The sequence below is a fragment of the Aythya fuligula genome, chromosome 15, assembly GCF_009819795.1.
Source record: "Aythya fuligula isolate bAytFul2 chromosome 15, bAytFul2.pri, whole genome shotgun sequence".
Classification (NCBI taxonomy): Eukaryota; Metazoa; Chordata; class Aves; order Anseriformes; family Anatidae; genus Aythya; species Aythya fuligula.
The window spans coordinates 3,869,047-3,886,540 of record NC_045573.1 but is presented as its reverse complement, the minus strand read 5'-3'; the positions used below and the strand labels follow the sequence as shown (position 1 = coordinate 3,886,540).

Genomic DNA, 17,494 nt, shown 5'->3' with positions numbered 1-17,494 from the left:
AAACATTTGTTCGGTTGGAGAATCACTAGCTCATCATCTTCCCCATTAGTGAAATTGCTAAACTGGTCTTGCACTGCCACATACATTTGTTATGCGTATGAATACCCCATAAGAGTTTTAACATGGGGTTTAAATAGCTGCAAGCAAAGGAAAAAGATACATATGTAAGCGAGCTAAGACAATTAAACAACCAGGCCACAGACCATAAACTCCAAGTCCTTCACATGCTCTCTGCCCTGGTGTCTGCCTGAGCTGTTAAAGACTCTTCTACGCCTGGTCCTATGACCTTCCCGATGCTACCTGAAATTTTACAGATTTTTCCTTCTGTAACAGTGTCTGCTCATTTCAGGGAACCTCTGCCTTGGGTGTACTTTGGGTGCATCAGAACACACAGGATGCCAGAGTGGAGATGAACCCTGACGAGACAAATGGGAGGGCTACGCACAGCCAGCCAGGAACCGAGCCATGGCACTAGGAAAAGGCAGCAGGATGCTTACAAACACCAGTTCCCCCAGCAAGTTTTGAGTTCTCTAGCTACCTGCACAGTATAATCCTACCCAAGTCACCAAGGGCCTGTAAAGTGAACTGCTAACCACCTCCTGAGAGGAGAGGCTGAGAGTATTCATCTGACAGGTAGATGGAGAGTGTCTACTCCTACTGAAAGCAAGGACATGAGCTCATGACTTCCTTCCCCACTGATACTCAGAACAACACAGGCCAGGAAGAGATGCAGTGATGTCTGCCACCTCTTGGATGGCGAGTCAGGGGGACATCTCTTGCTCACCCCAAAGACACAGTAGCATTAATTAACCAAGGTGTAGGTCACCTTTCACCTGTGAGCAAAACCAGACCCAGCTCCAACCAAGACCACTACCAAGAGGCCACAAACCCCCACCACAAGCTCCCACAACAGATTACGCCGTAAGAAGAGACAAACGAAGGATTACTTACTATAGGAGTAGCTGCTAACTTCAGATATTGCTGGTGAATGGGAAACCTTGAGCTGATTTTTCACTTTTAACCCCACCTCCATCTTCTTCATTTTGGCAGCCACTTTGTTTTTACCTTCCTTGGCGGTTTTCAATGACAGGCCCAGGTTCTTGGCCAGGCTCTTCTTCTCCTCCTTACTTGGCAGAGCCTCGTGAGGCGGCAGGTACCTGCTGCCACCTCCACCACTTTTCAGCTTCCCCCCAGAGCTGTCAGCAAACTTGAAGGGGGATTTGAGCTTGTCTTGTTTGGTGAGCGACAGGGCCTTGTCAAGCTTGCTGGCTAGCTGCTCCTGATCTGATGGTACCTTCTTTTTCTTAAGCTTTAACTGTCAAGGTGAAAGGAAGGGACACAAGTTAACACAGAGCAGGTAGCGTGGCAGACCCCAGGGTTTTTACCTAGCCCTCATTTCAGTCTCTTGTGCTTGCCAATTAACAATGCCTCAAAAGGAAAATCTTAATTTCCAGTTGCCCTAGCCCATCACAGTGCCAGGGAGAAATAGCAAAAGGTACAGCTTCACTATTATTGAATAGTGCAGAATCTCAAGACTAACTCAAAAAAAACCTGAATTTTCTTCCAAAATAAACATATTCACAAATCACCATGATTTGGAGTTCTCTTCTTCTCACCTCCTGTTTTTTAGGATTTATTTGGGTTGGTTTTATAAGCTTTTCTCTAAAGGATTAAAAATCTTCTTTACCCCAAATTCCAGCCAAATACAGATTTCCATATAAGTAACCAGCTGCAGTGGCAGGGATGCCAAGAAGACCCAAATACCTCTCAGCAAGAATATCAGCACCCCTGCATTACAGCCAGGGCTGTTACACCCATTCCATATTTTCTTGCTCCTTGAAAAAAAAGTAAATTTACTTTACACATGCTACAGTGAGATAACAGCAGCTGTAACTCAGTACTTTGCCTGCACGCATTTTGGATTTCATCAGCAGCTTAAAGCTCCAGTAAATACATCACTGCTTCAATAGGAGCAGAAGAAGAGCCTGCATTTAAAACAGCATGCTCGCACTCCCTTGCTCAGAAAATCTGTCCCCCACTGCTGCCTCGACAGCCAGAGGAGTAAGGCAAACGCTGCTCTGGATTCAGTGCAACACTGCAATGCTCTGGCTGGCTCAAAGGTGCTCGCTTTTACCTATTACCAGACCTGCCCAGCCTCCATACGCCAACGCTAGCTTTTGTGAACACCCCTCCACTGCAGAAAGCCCTCCCTTGAGGAGCATCTGAACACAGGTGAATTGAGAGCAGATGCTGTAACATCAGGAGGAGTTATTCAGCGCAAGCCAACGATGGCAAAATGGGAAAGAGCTGCTTTTGGCCCGTGGCTCTGCATTCCCCATGAGGGCACTGACCTCGTTTGAGAAGCTGGGAGCCACATCGTGCTCTTCCCAGCTCTGATTCCTTCCTTTCATCTTGCCACTGCTGCTCTCCACATCCTCGTCCTCCTCTGGGAGGGCCCCCTTGTGCCTCTTCTTCATGCCCTCGCCAGTCTCAGAGTCTTCGGAGAGCAACAAGGACTTGCTCAGTCTGCAAGCCAAGCACAGGATGGGTCAAGGTGGGGGGGGGCTTTCCTCCCTGTGATCCCCTCCAAGCTCAAAAGTGAGGTTAAATGTCTCCTAGGAGAGCAGGGATCCTCAACGGGAGCCAAATCCACTGTGAAGTGACAGCAGTTTGGACAAAGTGAGGGCCTGCCTCTTGTTTTCCACCAAAGAGAAGAGCCAAGGAGCCCTCCTCGCACACTCCTGGCCACCAGCACAGATGAGGGGCCTGAAATCAGAGATCTGCAAGATCCTGAAAGGAAGTGTCTGGAGTAACAGCCACCGAAAAGTGCCCAATTTGGTACAGATCAGCAGAGGGAAGGCTGGACAGCTGAGCTGGCCCATAGGTCTTTTCCCACCTCTGTTTTCACAGACTCTGTAGGTGCAGAGCTGCCCAGGGAGGTGCTGCACCGCCTGGGCACCAGGCTGCTCGGGTACGAGCAAGGAGATGGGAAAGAACCACCACGCAGGGACAAGGGCACCCTGAGGACCGACCTGCTCAGGGGGCAGGCAATCCACTTTACAAGCCCGGCCCCAGTGTGAGAGGCGTTTACGGTGTGTGTTTTTGGTCTCTCCAGGATTTGAGGGAGGAAAGGAGAGGATAAATAAATAATAAAAATAAAAAAAAAAATAAAAAAATTATGTAGGTGAGACTAGAAGCACGTCTTTCACTGCTCCCCAGCTGTCTCCAGAAGCGATGTGATGGATGGAGAGATCCCTCAACACCTCAAGACCTCTACCAAGCCTCCATTAACAGCTCCCTCACGCCGCCTCCTTCACGCTAAGCCTGCTGCCCACGTCAACACAGCCTCCTCAGCTTCCAGGCATCTCCCCTCCCCTCTGTCCTCCCTGCTGACCACTGCAGACACCAAAACCAACACCTCAGGCCCTGGACACTGGCTGAAAGTGCATTTTCACCTCCCACGCCAGGTCTCTCCAAGCAGCGTGGGGACGGGCGCACACAACACGCTCACGCACGCACACACGCACGACTCCAGCCACCTCCGGGCACCTCCGAAGAAGAGGAGCAAAATACAGAGCCACCGAGAGGAACAGATCTTCAAAGGCACGTGGTCAGTGGGAGCTGGGCACCTGAGGCTAATTTGCAGCCTTGAAAGGATGTTTGCAAAAATACGGAGCACCCAAGGAGGCAGCTCGGAGGTGCCTTCCCTTTGGAGAGGGGCTTGGCCATCGACGGGTGGCTGGATGGCCAGCGGCGGTGTGAGCCACACATCCAAACAAGAGCAGCTGGACTTGCAAAAAGAGAAAAAAAGCAGGAGAGAGAACGATCCAGACCATCGAAAAGAGCAGAGGTCAGGCCAAACCAACTCCCACTGATGGAAGGCACAGGAGATGAAGACAGAAGAAACGCAGCAGCAAGGCCCGAGGAAGCAGCTAACCTAGCCCTGTCCTTCCCTTTTTTTTTCTTTTTTTTTTTTTTTTTTGACACCAGCCTCTCTGCAACGAGCCCTGCGGCTCCTGCTCTCCCGACAGCACACGAGGACGCTTCCCCATCACCAAGAGCTCACCTCGCAGGCTGCTCCGTCATCTCAGCACCTCCCTGCTCTGCCTGCCCTGCCTGCGCCCAGCACCACGGCCGCGAGGAGGAGGCCAGCACCGTGCTCCCACCGCTGCTGCCAGCAGCCAGCCTGCCGACACATCGCCCCCACTAGCGTCCGAGATGCTCTCCCCAAGTGCGACCCTGTGCAGCGACCCTGCCATTTTCCCGGCTTCCCCAGTTTCCAGCCTTACTTTCCACTCTTGCTGTCACTCTTCCCTCTCTCCTTAATGGGCGACAGAGCGCTTGATCCAAGTTTCCTCTTCCTGGGCCTTCCAGGGCCTCTTCTCGCCAAGCTTCTACTTTTCTCGTCATGCTTTTCCCTTTAAAAAAACCACACGCTTCACTGTTAACCAAGGCAACAACGGAAAAAAGAAACAAAAAGCAAAGGGGAAAAAAAAAAAAAGAAATCAAATTTTGCAACCAAAAAAGCAAAATAAACGAGAGAAAAAAATAAAGCAAATAAATCCAAAACAAAAAGAAAAAAAAAGGAAGAAAAAGGGGAAAAAAAAAAAATGAAAGCAAGCAAGAACGGGAGCCAACCCAGAACCTTCGCCTGTCACCGAACTGCTAAACTGAGCTGCTGAAGCCAAGGTTGTCTCTAATATGGTCTCCCAGCTGCATTCACCAGTGCTCAGGCTGCTGTGCCACATAGCCTAGGAGTGTGTTGTGCAAAGCCCTGGCGAGCCGTACCGCGAGGAGAGGAAATGGAGGGATGGAGGGCTGATTTCTCTCCGGCACCAAGGGGCAGTGCAAGTGCCCAGCTGGAAAAAAAAAGACGGGGTGAGCAGCCTGCCACTTACTCGGAGTCCCGGCGCCGCTGCAGCTTGACCAGCTCCCGCTGCTTCTCCTTGTAGCGCCGCTGCAGCTCCGCCAGCCTCATCCTGTAGTCCAGCTCCATCGCGTCCATGTTCTCGATGGCCGATTTGATGGAGTACATCTGGGGTGGGGAGGAGAAGGTCAGGGCATGACCAGCAGTGGCCAAGATCTGCAAAACCCTCCGTGCTTCCAGCACCCTCGCCCCCCACCCTAGAGCTGGACCGGAGCAAAACCAGCCAAGCTGAGCTGCTCTGGGGCTTGTGCATGGGATGCTAAGAGCTCTGCGGGACAGCAACCCTGGGAAGCAGCCTCCAGAATCAACTACACCCATGGAGTGTCTTCTCCCTTATTTATCAAAATATCCCATTGTGGAACATTTACTCGCTGGGCACAAAAGAATTTGGCATCCTCTTCCACGGGGAAGAGTCGGGAAAGAAAAAGAAAGGAAAAAAAAAATCCCTGCTGCCACTCTCTCTGCTTTCCCCCCGCTGCCAAGGCGCTAAGATAGGAGCTCCTGCTGGCTCTGTGTTACAGACACCCCTTCTGGGGCTGCGGAGAGGCCTGCTGAGATCAGTGGTGGGGATTTACAAACGAGGGAGGAGGCTGGATGGCAGCTCCCTGCCTCCTGCTCGGCTCCCAGCGCGGAGGGAAGCGCCGGCAAACTTTGCCGGATGCACACGGGCGACGCGGGCTGTGGCTTTTCGGGCTGAGCTGCGCCACGAGCTACTTACGGGCTCATCTTTCTTCTGCATCCAGCTGTATTTTTTGTTGGGATTCAGCTCTCGAGGCAGCCGGATGGTTTTCAGACTTTCCATGAAGGGGGTGGAAAGTACTTCCATGAGCATGTGGGTGCTGGCAGCCAGCAGACTCTCCAGCGTTGGCCGGACAGGGAAACTCTCTGGACCTGCTGGGAGTGATAGGGGGGGAAAAATAAAAGCTACAGAGGTTCATCCCGCAACAGCAGCCCCACAAGGAGAGGCTGATGCCCCTCTTTTTGGGCCGTGGCAGCTCACAGAGCCTCCCTGATGCCCCTGACCCCTACTTGAGACCTCCCGTTGTGCCCAGCCATAGCGCAACTGGCAGCTCCCACCACGCCTGGCCTCAGGAAGTTACTGGAAGGTGAGATCTTTCCAGGACCTGCCAAGCTCTTGGAAAGCATCCTCTCCAGCTACTGGGGCCTCCCGTGCCAAACCCCGACAGCCTGCAGCCTCGGTGCCTGCCAGCAGGGTGTTACCCTGGCGGCTCCGAGCAAGTGGGGCTCCCTTTCCGCTCCGCATACCGCGAGCTGTCTAGACACGGAGAGGGCCTTTGGGAGGGGAGGGCAGTCCAGAAGCCGCGTGCACCTCGGCCCACTGCACCAAAAACCTGATTCTGACTCCCTCCGAAGCGCCAGAATTTGGGGGCACCGCTCCTTGCTGCGTGGCCGAGGGTGCGAGGGACACCCCACGGCCGGACGGCGCTCCCACCACTTACTCTGCATTTCTTGCTTGCGTTTCTCCAGCTCCATCTCGGCGATTTCGCTCAGCAGAGTGATCCCCTGCAGGAAGGAGTGCTCCAAGGCCTGCTCAGGTAACACCTCCAGCTTCACCTGGGACGGGGCGACGCTGGCAGCGGGCAGCAAGGAACAAGCCTGCGGCATTTCCGTGGCGGCCACCAGAGCGTTCATCCCAGCCAGCGGGTCGCCCGGCTTGATGTCCAGAGCCGGCATTTGGCACGAGATCGCCTCGTCCGTGTAGGGTGGGATCTCCGGCCCCTGCTCCCCTTCCTCGGGGGGCAGGCTGGGGAACTCCCTGCCGCGGGGCACGTCGGCGCCCTGCAGATCCATGGCTACAGAGGCTTCCTCCCGCTGCGGCGTCAAGTCCATCTGGGGCGGCTCGGTCTCCGCGTGCACGAGCGAGCCGTCGTAGTCCATGTGCACGGAGCAGCTTTCTGCCCCGCTCCCCGTCTCCGCCGGAGCCTCTGCTTCCGCGGGGCAGGCCACGACCTGGTAAGGAGGCGGGCAGCTCTGGAGATCCTCCTGGTCCTGCTCCATAGCACCCAGGGCCTCGCCTTGATGCAGGAGGAGGTTGCAGTTGTCCACGTTCTGCACCGGGACGGCGGCGGCGGAGGCGGCGGCGATGTTCAGAGCCCCCATGTCCTGCTCGCAGATGCCCTCCTGGCTTTCCTCCATCTGCACCTCCGATTTCACCCGCTCCTCCAAGGACTCCTCTTCGGCCGCCGCCTGGATGGGTTCTAGCATTTTGGACGGAGACAGGTGGATGGGTTTGACCTCGGGGGAAAGCTCCATGTGCTCGGAGCCCTCGGCAGGCAGCGGGACGTCAGGAGCCAGGCCGTCCGCATCGGACGCGGCGGTGGGCTGGAGGAGGTAGGGGTAGTGTCTTCCGAAGGAGGGAGGCAGGGACTGGAATGGGTATCCCGGGGGGATCTCTACGAGACAGCAGAAGGGATGCGTGAACGTCCAGGTCTCCCAAGCAGCCCCCTCTCTCACTAAGGCACAGAGAGGGGTTCCCTTTGCTTCCATCAACTCTCATCGCTTCCTTTTTCACAGGGTGGCTGCTGGGGCACCTCTCTCCTGGCCACGATGCCACCCTCTGCCTCGGGCAGCAGCCCCCAAACATCCCTTCTCCACCTCCCCAGCACCCTACTGCAACTGGACCCCGCATCCTACCCCACCGGAGACCTCAGCTCCGGAGGAACCAACCCAGGCTCGACCCAAGGGAAGAAGAGAGCCCTCAGCACCAGGTGCCCCTACAACCCCAGCATCGATCCCAGCCCCTCACACCACCCCAGTCCTTGCCTCTTGCATCTCATAGAGGAGCGCCGTGGTTTTCTCTAGGGGGAAAGGGTGGAAGCAGGAAAGAGCCGAGGAGAAAAAGGGAGGCAGGCACAAAGACACCAGGACTCTGCCAAAGCAGGGCTCTCTTACCTGGGAACAAGGCCTGGAACGGACCGGCAGCCTCTTTTTCCAGCTCCAGGTCTTTCTTCTCCACCGTCTCGGGCGCCTCTTCCTTTGGAGGGATGGCAGGGGCAGGGGGCGGAGAGGCGGGGGGCGGGCTGGCAGGATGGGAGCTGGGGGTGGCGGGGTAGGAGTAGGCTGGCTGCGAAGGTGGCTCCTCCATCTTTTGGATCACCTCAGCTTTGAGCACAGACACGGGTGAGGCCCTGGGCGAGAGGGGAGGTGGACTCACAGCCTTGCTGTAGGACGTGGAGGCGCTGGGAGACAGCACGGGAGGTTTTCGGTGCACCAGGCCCGGGGCAGAGGAGGGAAGGCCCGATTTGGCACTGTCCAGGCTCCGCTTCGTCACCTTCTCCTCCATGTCCGCTCGCTGCTCGCTTGCCTTCAACCTCTCCTGTGACCAGAGCAGAGCACAACTCAGCACGGCATCTCCGCCTGCTCCTGGGAAGCGGCACAGACCCAGCGCCCAACGAGGCCCAGACCTCATCCGATCAAAATTAGACCTCATCCTATCAAAAAACACACTCCTGACTGCAACACCACTGCGACACACTCCTGACTGTGACACCACAAGGCCGATCTGATGGAGCACTGATCTCAAACCAGCACTTCCTAAGTGCCAGGACGAGAAGAATTCAAGTGTTCAGAGCTAGGACAGGTCTCCTGAAGCACCTGAACGACGCTCTGCTAGGATGCATCTGCAGGAACAGATGTAGATTGCTCTGGGACTCATTGTGGGGTCTGTAATAGTGTTTTTTTTATGAAGCCCCAGCTCCCGGAGCCACGTGAAGGGTGTCTCAGCTTTCCATCACAACCAGGAAGAAGTGGTTTCTATTTCTAAGCCTCCAGACTGGCGAGCACACACGTGAAATGAAGGCTGAGAACCAGATGACCACTACAAAAAATTAACTGGGTGCAAAACACACCCCAAGGAAACCTCCCCCCTGCCAAAACTGCCGGGTGGGTGGGAGCTGGCTCCAGCACCCAGATCACTGCCAGCATCGCAGCTGCTTCTCTGAGCCACCACAGGAGGCTTGTTTGGAGGAAACCAGGGCTGAAACCACCCAAATCAGGGACAATCCCAAGGATGGAATAAAAGCCACGTGCTCTCCTGCCACCGCTGCTCCAGGGCTTGACGCCAAACCCCTTTAACACCACCCCACCTCTGCGTGCTGCACTAAATCCCGCAGCTCCTGGGGACCAGCACTGCATTTCTCAGCACATCCCTGCCCTTAAAACACCCCTACAACACCCGCGGGGCTGCGCTCTCCCCCCAAAAAACCCCCAACTCGAGGCTCTTCCGCCTCCAAGCTGGAAGCTCCCGAGGACGTACCACGAGCTGGGCGCTCCTCTGTAGCTCCATGGCGTGGGCCGCTTGCTGCTGCAGGATGTAGAGCTCGTGCTGCCGCAGCAGCTGCTGGTGGGAGAGCAGCTGGAGCTGGTGAGCGTGCTGCAGGGAGCTCCGGGTCGGGGGGTACATGGCGGGCCACAGTGGGGGCGCCCGGTCCATCAGCTCCGCTGGAGAAATGAGCAGAGGCACGGTCAAGGAGGCGCGAGGACAGGGGTGGATAGAGGGTGAGAGGATTCAGGGCTGCTCAGGGGAAGTGGATCTACCCCAACCACACGGTGTGGGGATGCCGGACATCCAGCTATGCAAAAAAACAACCTGAAATGCGAAGGGGAAGGCGTGCTGTCTTGCTCTCTGCAGCCCCACTCCCACTGACGTGTAGGTCCTGAGGGTCTCCGACTTGCTTTGCTCTTTATTTGTTCTCTTGCTTTGCTCTCTATTTCTTTCTATGATTCTAGGCAGCCTTGGTTTGCCCGTCCCTGCCTGACCCCGAGAGCAGATTCTCCTAACCAAAGAGCCAAACCCCACGAGGTCCTCCGCACGATGAGAAGCCAGCGCAGAAGACGACACGTTTCCACCTCCAAAACGCACCCAACAAGAAGCTGCTTCACACCCACCCGAGAGCTGCAGCTGCTGGTCCCCACGGGTACGCACGCTCCCATCCAGCCACCTCCAAAGCCTCCTCCCCTCCTCGGGACTCACCGAAGTGCGGTAAGTGCTCGCTGGGGATCACGACAAGCTGCCCCGACTGCGGGTCTCTGGCAAACTGGTAGGCAGAAGGCAGGGCCCCCCCCATGGCAGGGGGGAAGCCTGGAGTCATGCCCTGGTGCAGGGAAGGGTGGCCGAGTCCTGGAAGAAGGAACAGCACGGTCACAGCTCCAGGGACACGGGCAGCTCCTACCCGTGCAAGAAGCCACCCAGCATCCGACAGCTCCACAACACCCCCTTCCCAATCCCCTGCCATCAACGAGCAGCCTCACCGGGCGCTCTGCGATACCTGGCAGTGGATCACAGCGGTTTGGGCACCCCGTGGACGTGTCGTTGCCTCCAGGGCACTCACCGTAGGGGTGGCCGGCCAGCCACATGGAGGGGCTCCCCGTCCTGGGGAGCCAGGGGTGCGCGGCCAGGTGAGAAGCGGGGTCTGCAGACCAGCGCCCCGAGCCCGCCAGGGCCGGGCCTCCCGTCACCATCAGGTTGGAGTTCAAACCGTTGGTGGCGCAGCCGGAGGGATGAATCCGGGCGAAATCCGCCAGCTCCTTGCTCTCTCTGGTCACGGGGGAGGCAAGAGGGAGAAGGAAAGGAAGGCGCTGAGTGCTACGGGGCACTGGGGGAGCACAGGGGGAGCACAGGGGGACGGGGCCAGCTTGTAAAACAAGCGTGATCCCAAATGTGGCTTGTGGTAGCCACGGCTGGAGACCCCGTTGCCCTCTGAGCCTCACCTGAGCAGCTTCTCCTGATCCCGCTCCAGCCGCCCTGCCAGGAGGTGGCTGTCCCGGTGGCGGCTCCTCTCGTCCCCGCAGTCGTCTTCCGAGCGTCCGTGCCCTAGGAGACAGCCAGAGCCATCAGAGGCGAGCAGCAGCCCAGGACGAGCTCTCTCTCCTCAAAACTACCAGGTTCAAACCCCAGAGGACATGGCAGGGCTGCCTACGTGACCAAGATGCTCTCATAAAAGGGGTTCCTGGGAGCACCCGGCTCAAGGTTGGTATTTTTCAAGCCATCCAGGGACCGACTCAACACCTCAGGCTGCTCTCCCAGGACAGGAGAGCCTCCAGCCTCCTGGAGCAGCAGGACCAACAGGACCATTTTGCCAAAGGACGGTGCTGGATTTCCCATCTCAGAAGGGCACAGGCCCGGCTAAATCCCTGCATCAAACCACACGGTCAGGCTGAGCACATCTCACGGGGCAGGGATGTGAGCTGCGCCTCTGAGAGGCTCCTTCTGCTCCTGTAAACCAGCCTGGGTGTGCTTCAAAGCCCTGTCCCTCTGCAAAAAGCAGCAATAACGTGACAGATGCTGAGAAAAACATGGTTTTTCTCAGGGCTGGGTGCTGCAATCCAACCTTGGAGCGGGCATCTGCATCCCCCCTCCCACACCACGCAACAGGAAAGGGGCCGGTGAGGCAGGGGCACAGATGGCAGATGAGGGCAGGAGTCCAAAGACAGGGCTGGGTGTTTCGCTGGAGCAACAGCTCGTCCAGAATCCTAAAACACAGCCTGGCAGGGCAGCAGCTGTGTCTGCGAGGGGAGGAAGAAGCACACCTGCAGCTGCTTTTTGCTGGCCCTGCTCGGAGCAGGTACTGTGGACCCTCTCGTTTCATCCAAGGTCTCCAGCTGCCTGATTTTAGGCTTCCTTTTCCCCAACTACTCTCTTGTACACACATTTCTTCCACGTTTCCCTGTCTGTGGGTGACCCCTAAATCCCAGCCCTGCTTGCAGCGAGCTGCCAGACGCTCTAAAGGGCCATCAGTGGGTCCAGGAGGAAGGTGCTTGCTTCCTCACGGCTCTGGGTGCTCCCTGCCAGCACATCTCCAGCCTGGAAGATGCTCTGCACCCTGCAGGGCTCGGCGGCCTCGCATGGCTGCACCCTGGCCCCCGGCTCTGGCGTCTGGCTGAGGTTTGGCACAGGAGCCAGCCTCCCGTAACATCCAGCCCGCTCTGCTGACAGCAGCCTTTTCAAGGAGGGCTCCGCTGGGTATTCCCACAAACCTGGACAGCCCACGTTTTGGGTTTTGTTGGTTTTTTTTTTGCTGTCAAGCCTCCAACTCCCTCAGCTTTCACTGTCAGAAGGAATCCAGGAACGAGACAACATCTCGCCCAGCATCCTCTCCCCAGGCTCCTGCCACGGGCTTCAGGCAGAAAGGGAAGATGCTTTGCACACCGGCACACACCTCTCCATCCCAAAGAGGGTCAGCAGCCGTCTCCAGGCGGTTTTATGGCCCTGTCCTCACCCCCCCCGTGCACGCACACCCTTTCTTCTTCGTGCAGCTCCTCCCCAGCCCCAGCCCCGCCAGCGGGACGGGCCCGTTTCCCTACAGACCGCCGATTGTCCCGGCGGTGAATGATGGCTCTGTCCCCACCACCGTGACGCAGAGAAAAATTCAATCCCTGCTGCACAGGGGAAAAGGCTCGGGCCCGTCTCCCTGACGACCGATGCCCGGCGCTAAATACTTGCATTTTACTTGCCAAATACTACAGATTAGCCCGCTAAAGCCCGCTTTCTGCTTCTTAAAAGGTCTAAACATTCAAGCACCGTCCACTCAGCGCGAGCAAGCTGATGTTATTAGATGAATATCTCCCGGCACACAAAGCTGGGGGGGGGGACGGACAGCTTTTGGGGGGCGAGAGGAGGAGAAAAGCAGGCTTGTGTTCTGTCTGAAAGCCAACTGCATCCCTTAGCAACACGCCCGTGGGCCTGCCAGAATCCAGCCCTTGTTTGCAGCCCTTTTAGTCCGGGCTCGGTAAATTACGTTTAAGGCAAGCCGGGAGGGGCTGGGCGATGCGAGGGCTGAACAAACAGCTCCCTGTGCTGCCCCACCACGTCCCCCGGCGGCTCTCGAGGGCGCCGGGAGGCGATGGGAACGCGGAGAGGGGGGCAAAAGAGAAAAATGGGGAAGGCTACGGGGGAAAAATGGGAAGGCAGGGATGCCAAATGGGCCCAGCTTGGCTTTGCCACAGCCTCGTGAAGCTCTGGGCTGCAGCTGGTGGTCCACGGAGGAGCCAAACTGCACGGGGCAGACTCACACCAGTGCCACCGGAGCAGGGACGGTGCAGCCTCAACCACAGCCCAAGGATGGGGACAGGACCAACATGGGGAGCCCCGTTTGGCCGTGATTTACCACCAAAACTTGGCTGGGAACAGGAGGCACAGGGAGCTGAGGACGCCCAGCTCAGCTCACGCCACGCAGCCTGCGCTGGGGCTGCTCTACCCACCCGCAGACCCGTGCTGAGAGCCCCAGGATGGGTTTGGGGAACCCACCTTTGATGCTGCTGAGGGACAGCGAGCGATCCCGGTCCGCCAGGCTGGGCGCCAGCTTGCTGCTGCTGCTGCTGCTGCTGTTGTCCTTCTGCCGGGCCACGGCCACGGCGATGCCGACGGGCAAATGCCTCACCTCCACCTCGCCCTGCGAGCTGATGCTCTCCCGGCCGAAGGATTTGGCACTCTCGGGTCTCTCGGGATCCCTCTTCAGCTGCTTGGCCGGCTGCTGCGCCAGCAGCTGCTGCACTTTGGAGGTGCCCAGCTGCGAGGAGTCCAACTTCATGTTGCCCAAGCCGCCGAAGGGGCTTTTCTTGCCGCAGCTCTGCCGCGACGCCGTCTCCTTGGCGAAGCTGCCGCTGTACTTGATGAGGCTCTGCATGGCCGAGCCTTCGCCGTGGGAGGTGGGGTGCAGGACGTCGGCGGCGCCCCGCGAGCCCACCACCGAGGAGCGGGGCAAGCCGCTGGGGTCCAGGTAAACCTTTTTGGCCTCCTCCTCGGCCCGGGTGACGTGGTTGTGCTGGGCGGCCAGCACGGCCATCTGCGTGGTGGCGAAGTTGCCCATCTCGAAGGGCTTCCACTTCTGCTCGGGCGGCTTCAGCGCGCCGTGCTCCAGGTGCTGCCGAGAGGAGTCCAAAGTGCCGTAGACCTTGGCCGCCTCCTTGGAGCCGGAGCGCTGGAAGCGGTCCCGCTCGCAGGGCCGATGCTCTGCCTCCGGACTCGGCTTCAGCAAGTCCTTGGAGGCCAGGAACTCCCTGCTCTCCGGAGAGCCCAGCCCCGGCCGGTTGAGGAAAGGCTCCGAAGCCACCTGCCTCTTCAGCGCCATGGAGTTGGCCCTGATCACCGAGCCCTTCTCCCTCAGCGCCTCCATCCTTTTGGCGTCGCCGTGGCAAGGGAAGTCCTGGGACAAGAGCGGGCGGGGGGCGTCGGCGAGGCAGCGCTCGGGGGGCGCCTGCAGCACCCCCACCTTGCCGAGCTCCTTGTCCTTCGCCTTGTTGTCGCGGGCCTGCGAGGCGATCTGGATGGGCCCGCTCCTCTCGTCGTAGGCTTCCACCGAAGGCACGAAGGTGGGGGCGATGACTTTGTGCTCCCTCCCCAGCTCCTTGGCCGGCGGGAAGATGGTGTACATGCTGGAATGGACGGGCTGCGGGGGGAAGGCGGTGGCCGGCGTCATCTTCCCCGGCTGCGAGGGGTGCGGGGACGGGCAGCTGCAGGAGACGTGCAAAGCCCCCACCGAGGGCAGCAGGGGCTCGCCCCGCTTCAGCCGCTCGGCGTGGGCGTGCGCGGAAGGCCTCATGTTCTCGTCGTGCCGAGCGGGGTCCTTGGCACAGCGGTCCTGCTCGGCGCCCAGGACCTTCAGCATGGGGTCCCCGCCGCCGTTGCAGTTGCTGAGGGACGAGCTCTGCAGCGGGTTTTTGGATTTGGGTTCCCCGCCGCCGCCTCCTCCTCCTCCACCGCCGCCGCCTCCGCCCCGGTTTGGCAAGTGCTCGGCTAGGAAGGGCGAGAGGCGCTCGCCCACCTTCACCGCCTTCTCCACCACGCTCACCTTGCGGTCGCCGTCGGGTTTGGTGTCCTGCGTGAGGTCTACCACGCTGCGGGGCCGCGGCTCCTCCTTGGGCTTGCCCTCCTTCTTGGCGAAGGGCAGGGAGAGGTCGCTCCGGCATCCCCGCTCCTTCCCGCCGGGGTCCTTCAGGCTTTCTTTCGAGCTCTTGTGCAGCTGCCCCAGGTCCTTTTCCCGGAGCAGGGTGCTCGGCGTGTGGCTGCCCGCCGTCCTGGAGAGGGGCGGCTGCGGGTGCAGAGCCGACTGGCCCGCGTGGCTGGACAGGTAGAAGCCATCTGCGGAGCAAAGGCAGACACCAGATTAGAAAAGACAGGGGAGAGGCGGCAAATTGGGAGGGAGCGGGGTTTTAGGATGTCTCAGCAGTGACTCAGGAGGCTGGGAAGGACCAGGAACCTCCATGTGGTTCAGGTGGGACGCGGGACAGCCCCGTCTGCTGCACACCGAGCCTTCTGCTGCACGGCACAGCCACATTTCAGACCTCAATATTGCTAAAACCCAAGAAATATCCCTTGGCGATAACCCCAGGGGGTGCAGCTCTCCCCTCAACCTCCCCTATCCCAAAGATGTTGAGCACCACGGGGCGGGACCAGGCGGGACCCCCACTCACCTTTCTGCGACTCGAAGAGGCTGTGCTGCCCCAGCTGGGCCAGCAGAGGACTGCCGGCACTGGGGGGCTCGAGGTGGCTCAGGGGAATGTAGGACGGGTAGAGCCCGTTAGGCAGATGGGAGAAGCCTGCAGGAAGACGGGAACAGAAGAGGGAAACACGTTTCAGCCCCGCTGCCTTGGAACGAGCCCCGCGGGAGCGCAGACTGTTGGGGCTGGCGGTCCCTCGCGCGCCAGCAGCGGGGGCTGCGAGGACGCGCGCGGTTCCCCACAGCAGGCAGGGCACAGCCCACGATGGGGGGCACTGCTCGGGTCCTCCCCGCTTTTGGCTACCCATCTCGGGGTCCCCCAGCTCGCCCTATACCCAGCAGCACCTCTGAGGGACCCCAAACACGCAGCCGGTGCGCTGCGAGCCCAGGGTGCTGCTCTCTGGGCACAGCCTGAGTCCGCTGCAAGCGGCCCCCCCAGCAGCGTCCTGATGTGAATAACCAGAGGCAGGGTTGTGGTGGTGAAGGCAATCAGGGTAATAGTGGTAATTAAAGAAGCTCTTGGCTACGGGCAGCAATTCTTCTGCAACACTGCCACCACACGGCACCCGTCCCGCAGTGCACACCCCAGCACCGCGCTCTGCCCCGAGAACCTGCTGAGGCAGGAGGTTCCCAGGCTGTGCCATCGTTTAAAGACCGGATCAAAGCCATCAGGACAGCCCGAAGGAGCCACTGAAGCCCTCTGCCAGCTCCCACCCTTCCTCTCAGATCCCGTTAGCCACAAACTCCCCCTAAATGCATCGATCCCACTGAAAGCAAGCAGGCAAGGATGAGTTTTGTCAGTAGTCCCCTAGCCAACCGGATCAAAACAAAACCACACCAAAACCCACAAGGAGATGGAGATCAACCTACTGAAGCTGCACGTGAAGCAAAACCCTGAGAGCTACCCAATATTTCACGTTATTTGGACAGCCTCGACCTCTTCCATGCACCTCCACACAGTGCCCACATGCACCTACAGCCCAGTGGGCTCCAGGAGGCTCCGATTCCTGCTGCTCGCCCTGTTCCCGTGTTATCACCCTCACACCAACCCCTCCTGGCTGCTGTGCCCACGAGGCTCAACACAGAGCCTGCTCCCAGCAGCCAAAACTTCCCAATTCATCCTGTGAAGGCACCGTGAGCGCACACGCGTTCGATCCTCGCCTTTTTAACCCCAAGACCCTCACACGGGAGCATTTCCAGCCCCACTTAGGTCTGGAGACAGCCGAGGAGCATCCCAGCTTTGTCACCTCCCATGCCCAGGACCCATCTGGTGCAGCACGGGGCAGGTTTGCACCAGCTGAGCCCCAAAACCCCATGTGCTGGGCACCCCTAGCGAGCCCTGGTAGAGGCACTGGGGCTGGGAGAAGCCTTATTCCAGCACTGGGGCTCACTGCCCATCCCAAAGCTCTGCAGGTGGGGAAAACAGGGCACAGGCACGTGCAAGGATTTGCTTCATCACCCAAACCTGCAGCCTCGTCCGATTTCTCACCAGCAGCAGGGCCAGGGAGGAGAAAACGGGGCCAGATCCCTCCAGGGGATGAACCCGATGGAAACGCAACCCCGAGGCACCCCTTCATGAAGTCCTCCTGCTCCCGGGGCTGCCCCAAAACTCTCTCACAGCCCAAAACCTGCTGCCCCGCTGCCCCGGGCAGGTCCTGGAGGCGATAGGGTTCCTCCGGGTGCCGAGGAGCCGCGCTCGCAGGAGGTGGCCGCGGGCAAGAGCTGCTTCCTCCTTGCATCTCCGCGCCAGAAAGCGATGCCAAGGGGAGAAACTCTACCGCAGTGAGCAACGCACAGCTCACCCCAACCACGGCCCGCTGCCAGGGGAAAGGGAGGGGAGAGGGGGAAACCGCAACCGTCTCCCTCTGCCCCGGGGCCAGGGCGGTTGCTGGAGCAGCGCAGGAGCCCTGCTGCCCAGGGACGTGCCCCGTCAGGCTGGGACACGCTCCCGCAGCCTGCTGCTCGTGCCCCCTGTCCCCGCCACACCAAAAACACACGTCCAGCAGCACAGAGGCTGCTGGAAAACCTCACCCTCATGAGGAAAAGAGCCAGGGGAGGTGGAAAAAGCCTCCTTGCAGCTCCTGTTGCCTCTACACCCACGCCCCTGCGG

The 17,494-nt window shown here is 59.0% G+C and overlaps 1 protein-coding gene across 1 annotated transcript in view; it reads right to left on the bottom strand.

Annotated features, from left to right (window-relative positions):
• Positions 1 to 17,494, bottom strand: part of TNRC18 (trinucleotide repeat containing 18) — a 49,841-nt gene that overhangs the window by 20,056 nt on the left and 12,291 nt on the right. The window contains exons 2-14 of the mRNA XM_032197443.1: positions 15,359 to 15,484; positions 13,194 to 15,026; positions 10,658 to 10,760; positions 10,279 to 10,484; positions 9,921 to 10,067; positions 9,204 to 9,388; positions 7,841 to 8,264; positions 6,388 to 7,341; positions 5,646 to 5,821; positions 4,899 to 5,035; positions 4,290 to 4,418; positions 2,352 to 2,526; positions 952 to 1,315 (exon numbers count right to left, since the gene is read on the bottom strand). Of these exons, the coding sequence (XP_032053334.1) occupies positions 952 to 1,315; positions 2,352 to 2,526; positions 4,290 to 4,418; positions 4,899 to 5,035; positions 5,646 to 5,821; positions 6,388 to 7,341; positions 7,841 to 8,264; positions 9,204 to 9,388; positions 9,921 to 10,067; positions 10,279 to 10,484; positions 10,658 to 10,760; positions 13,194 to 15,026; positions 15,359 to 15,484 (4,959 nt within the window). The remainder of the gene's footprint in view (positions 1 to 951; positions 1,316 to 2,351; positions 2,527 to 4,289; positions 4,419 to 4,898; positions 5,036 to 5,645; positions 5,822 to 6,387; positions 7,342 to 7,840; positions 8,265 to 9,203; positions 9,389 to 9,920; positions 10,068 to 10,278; positions 10,485 to 10,657; positions 10,761 to 13,193; positions 15,027 to 15,358; positions 15,485 to 17,494) is intronic.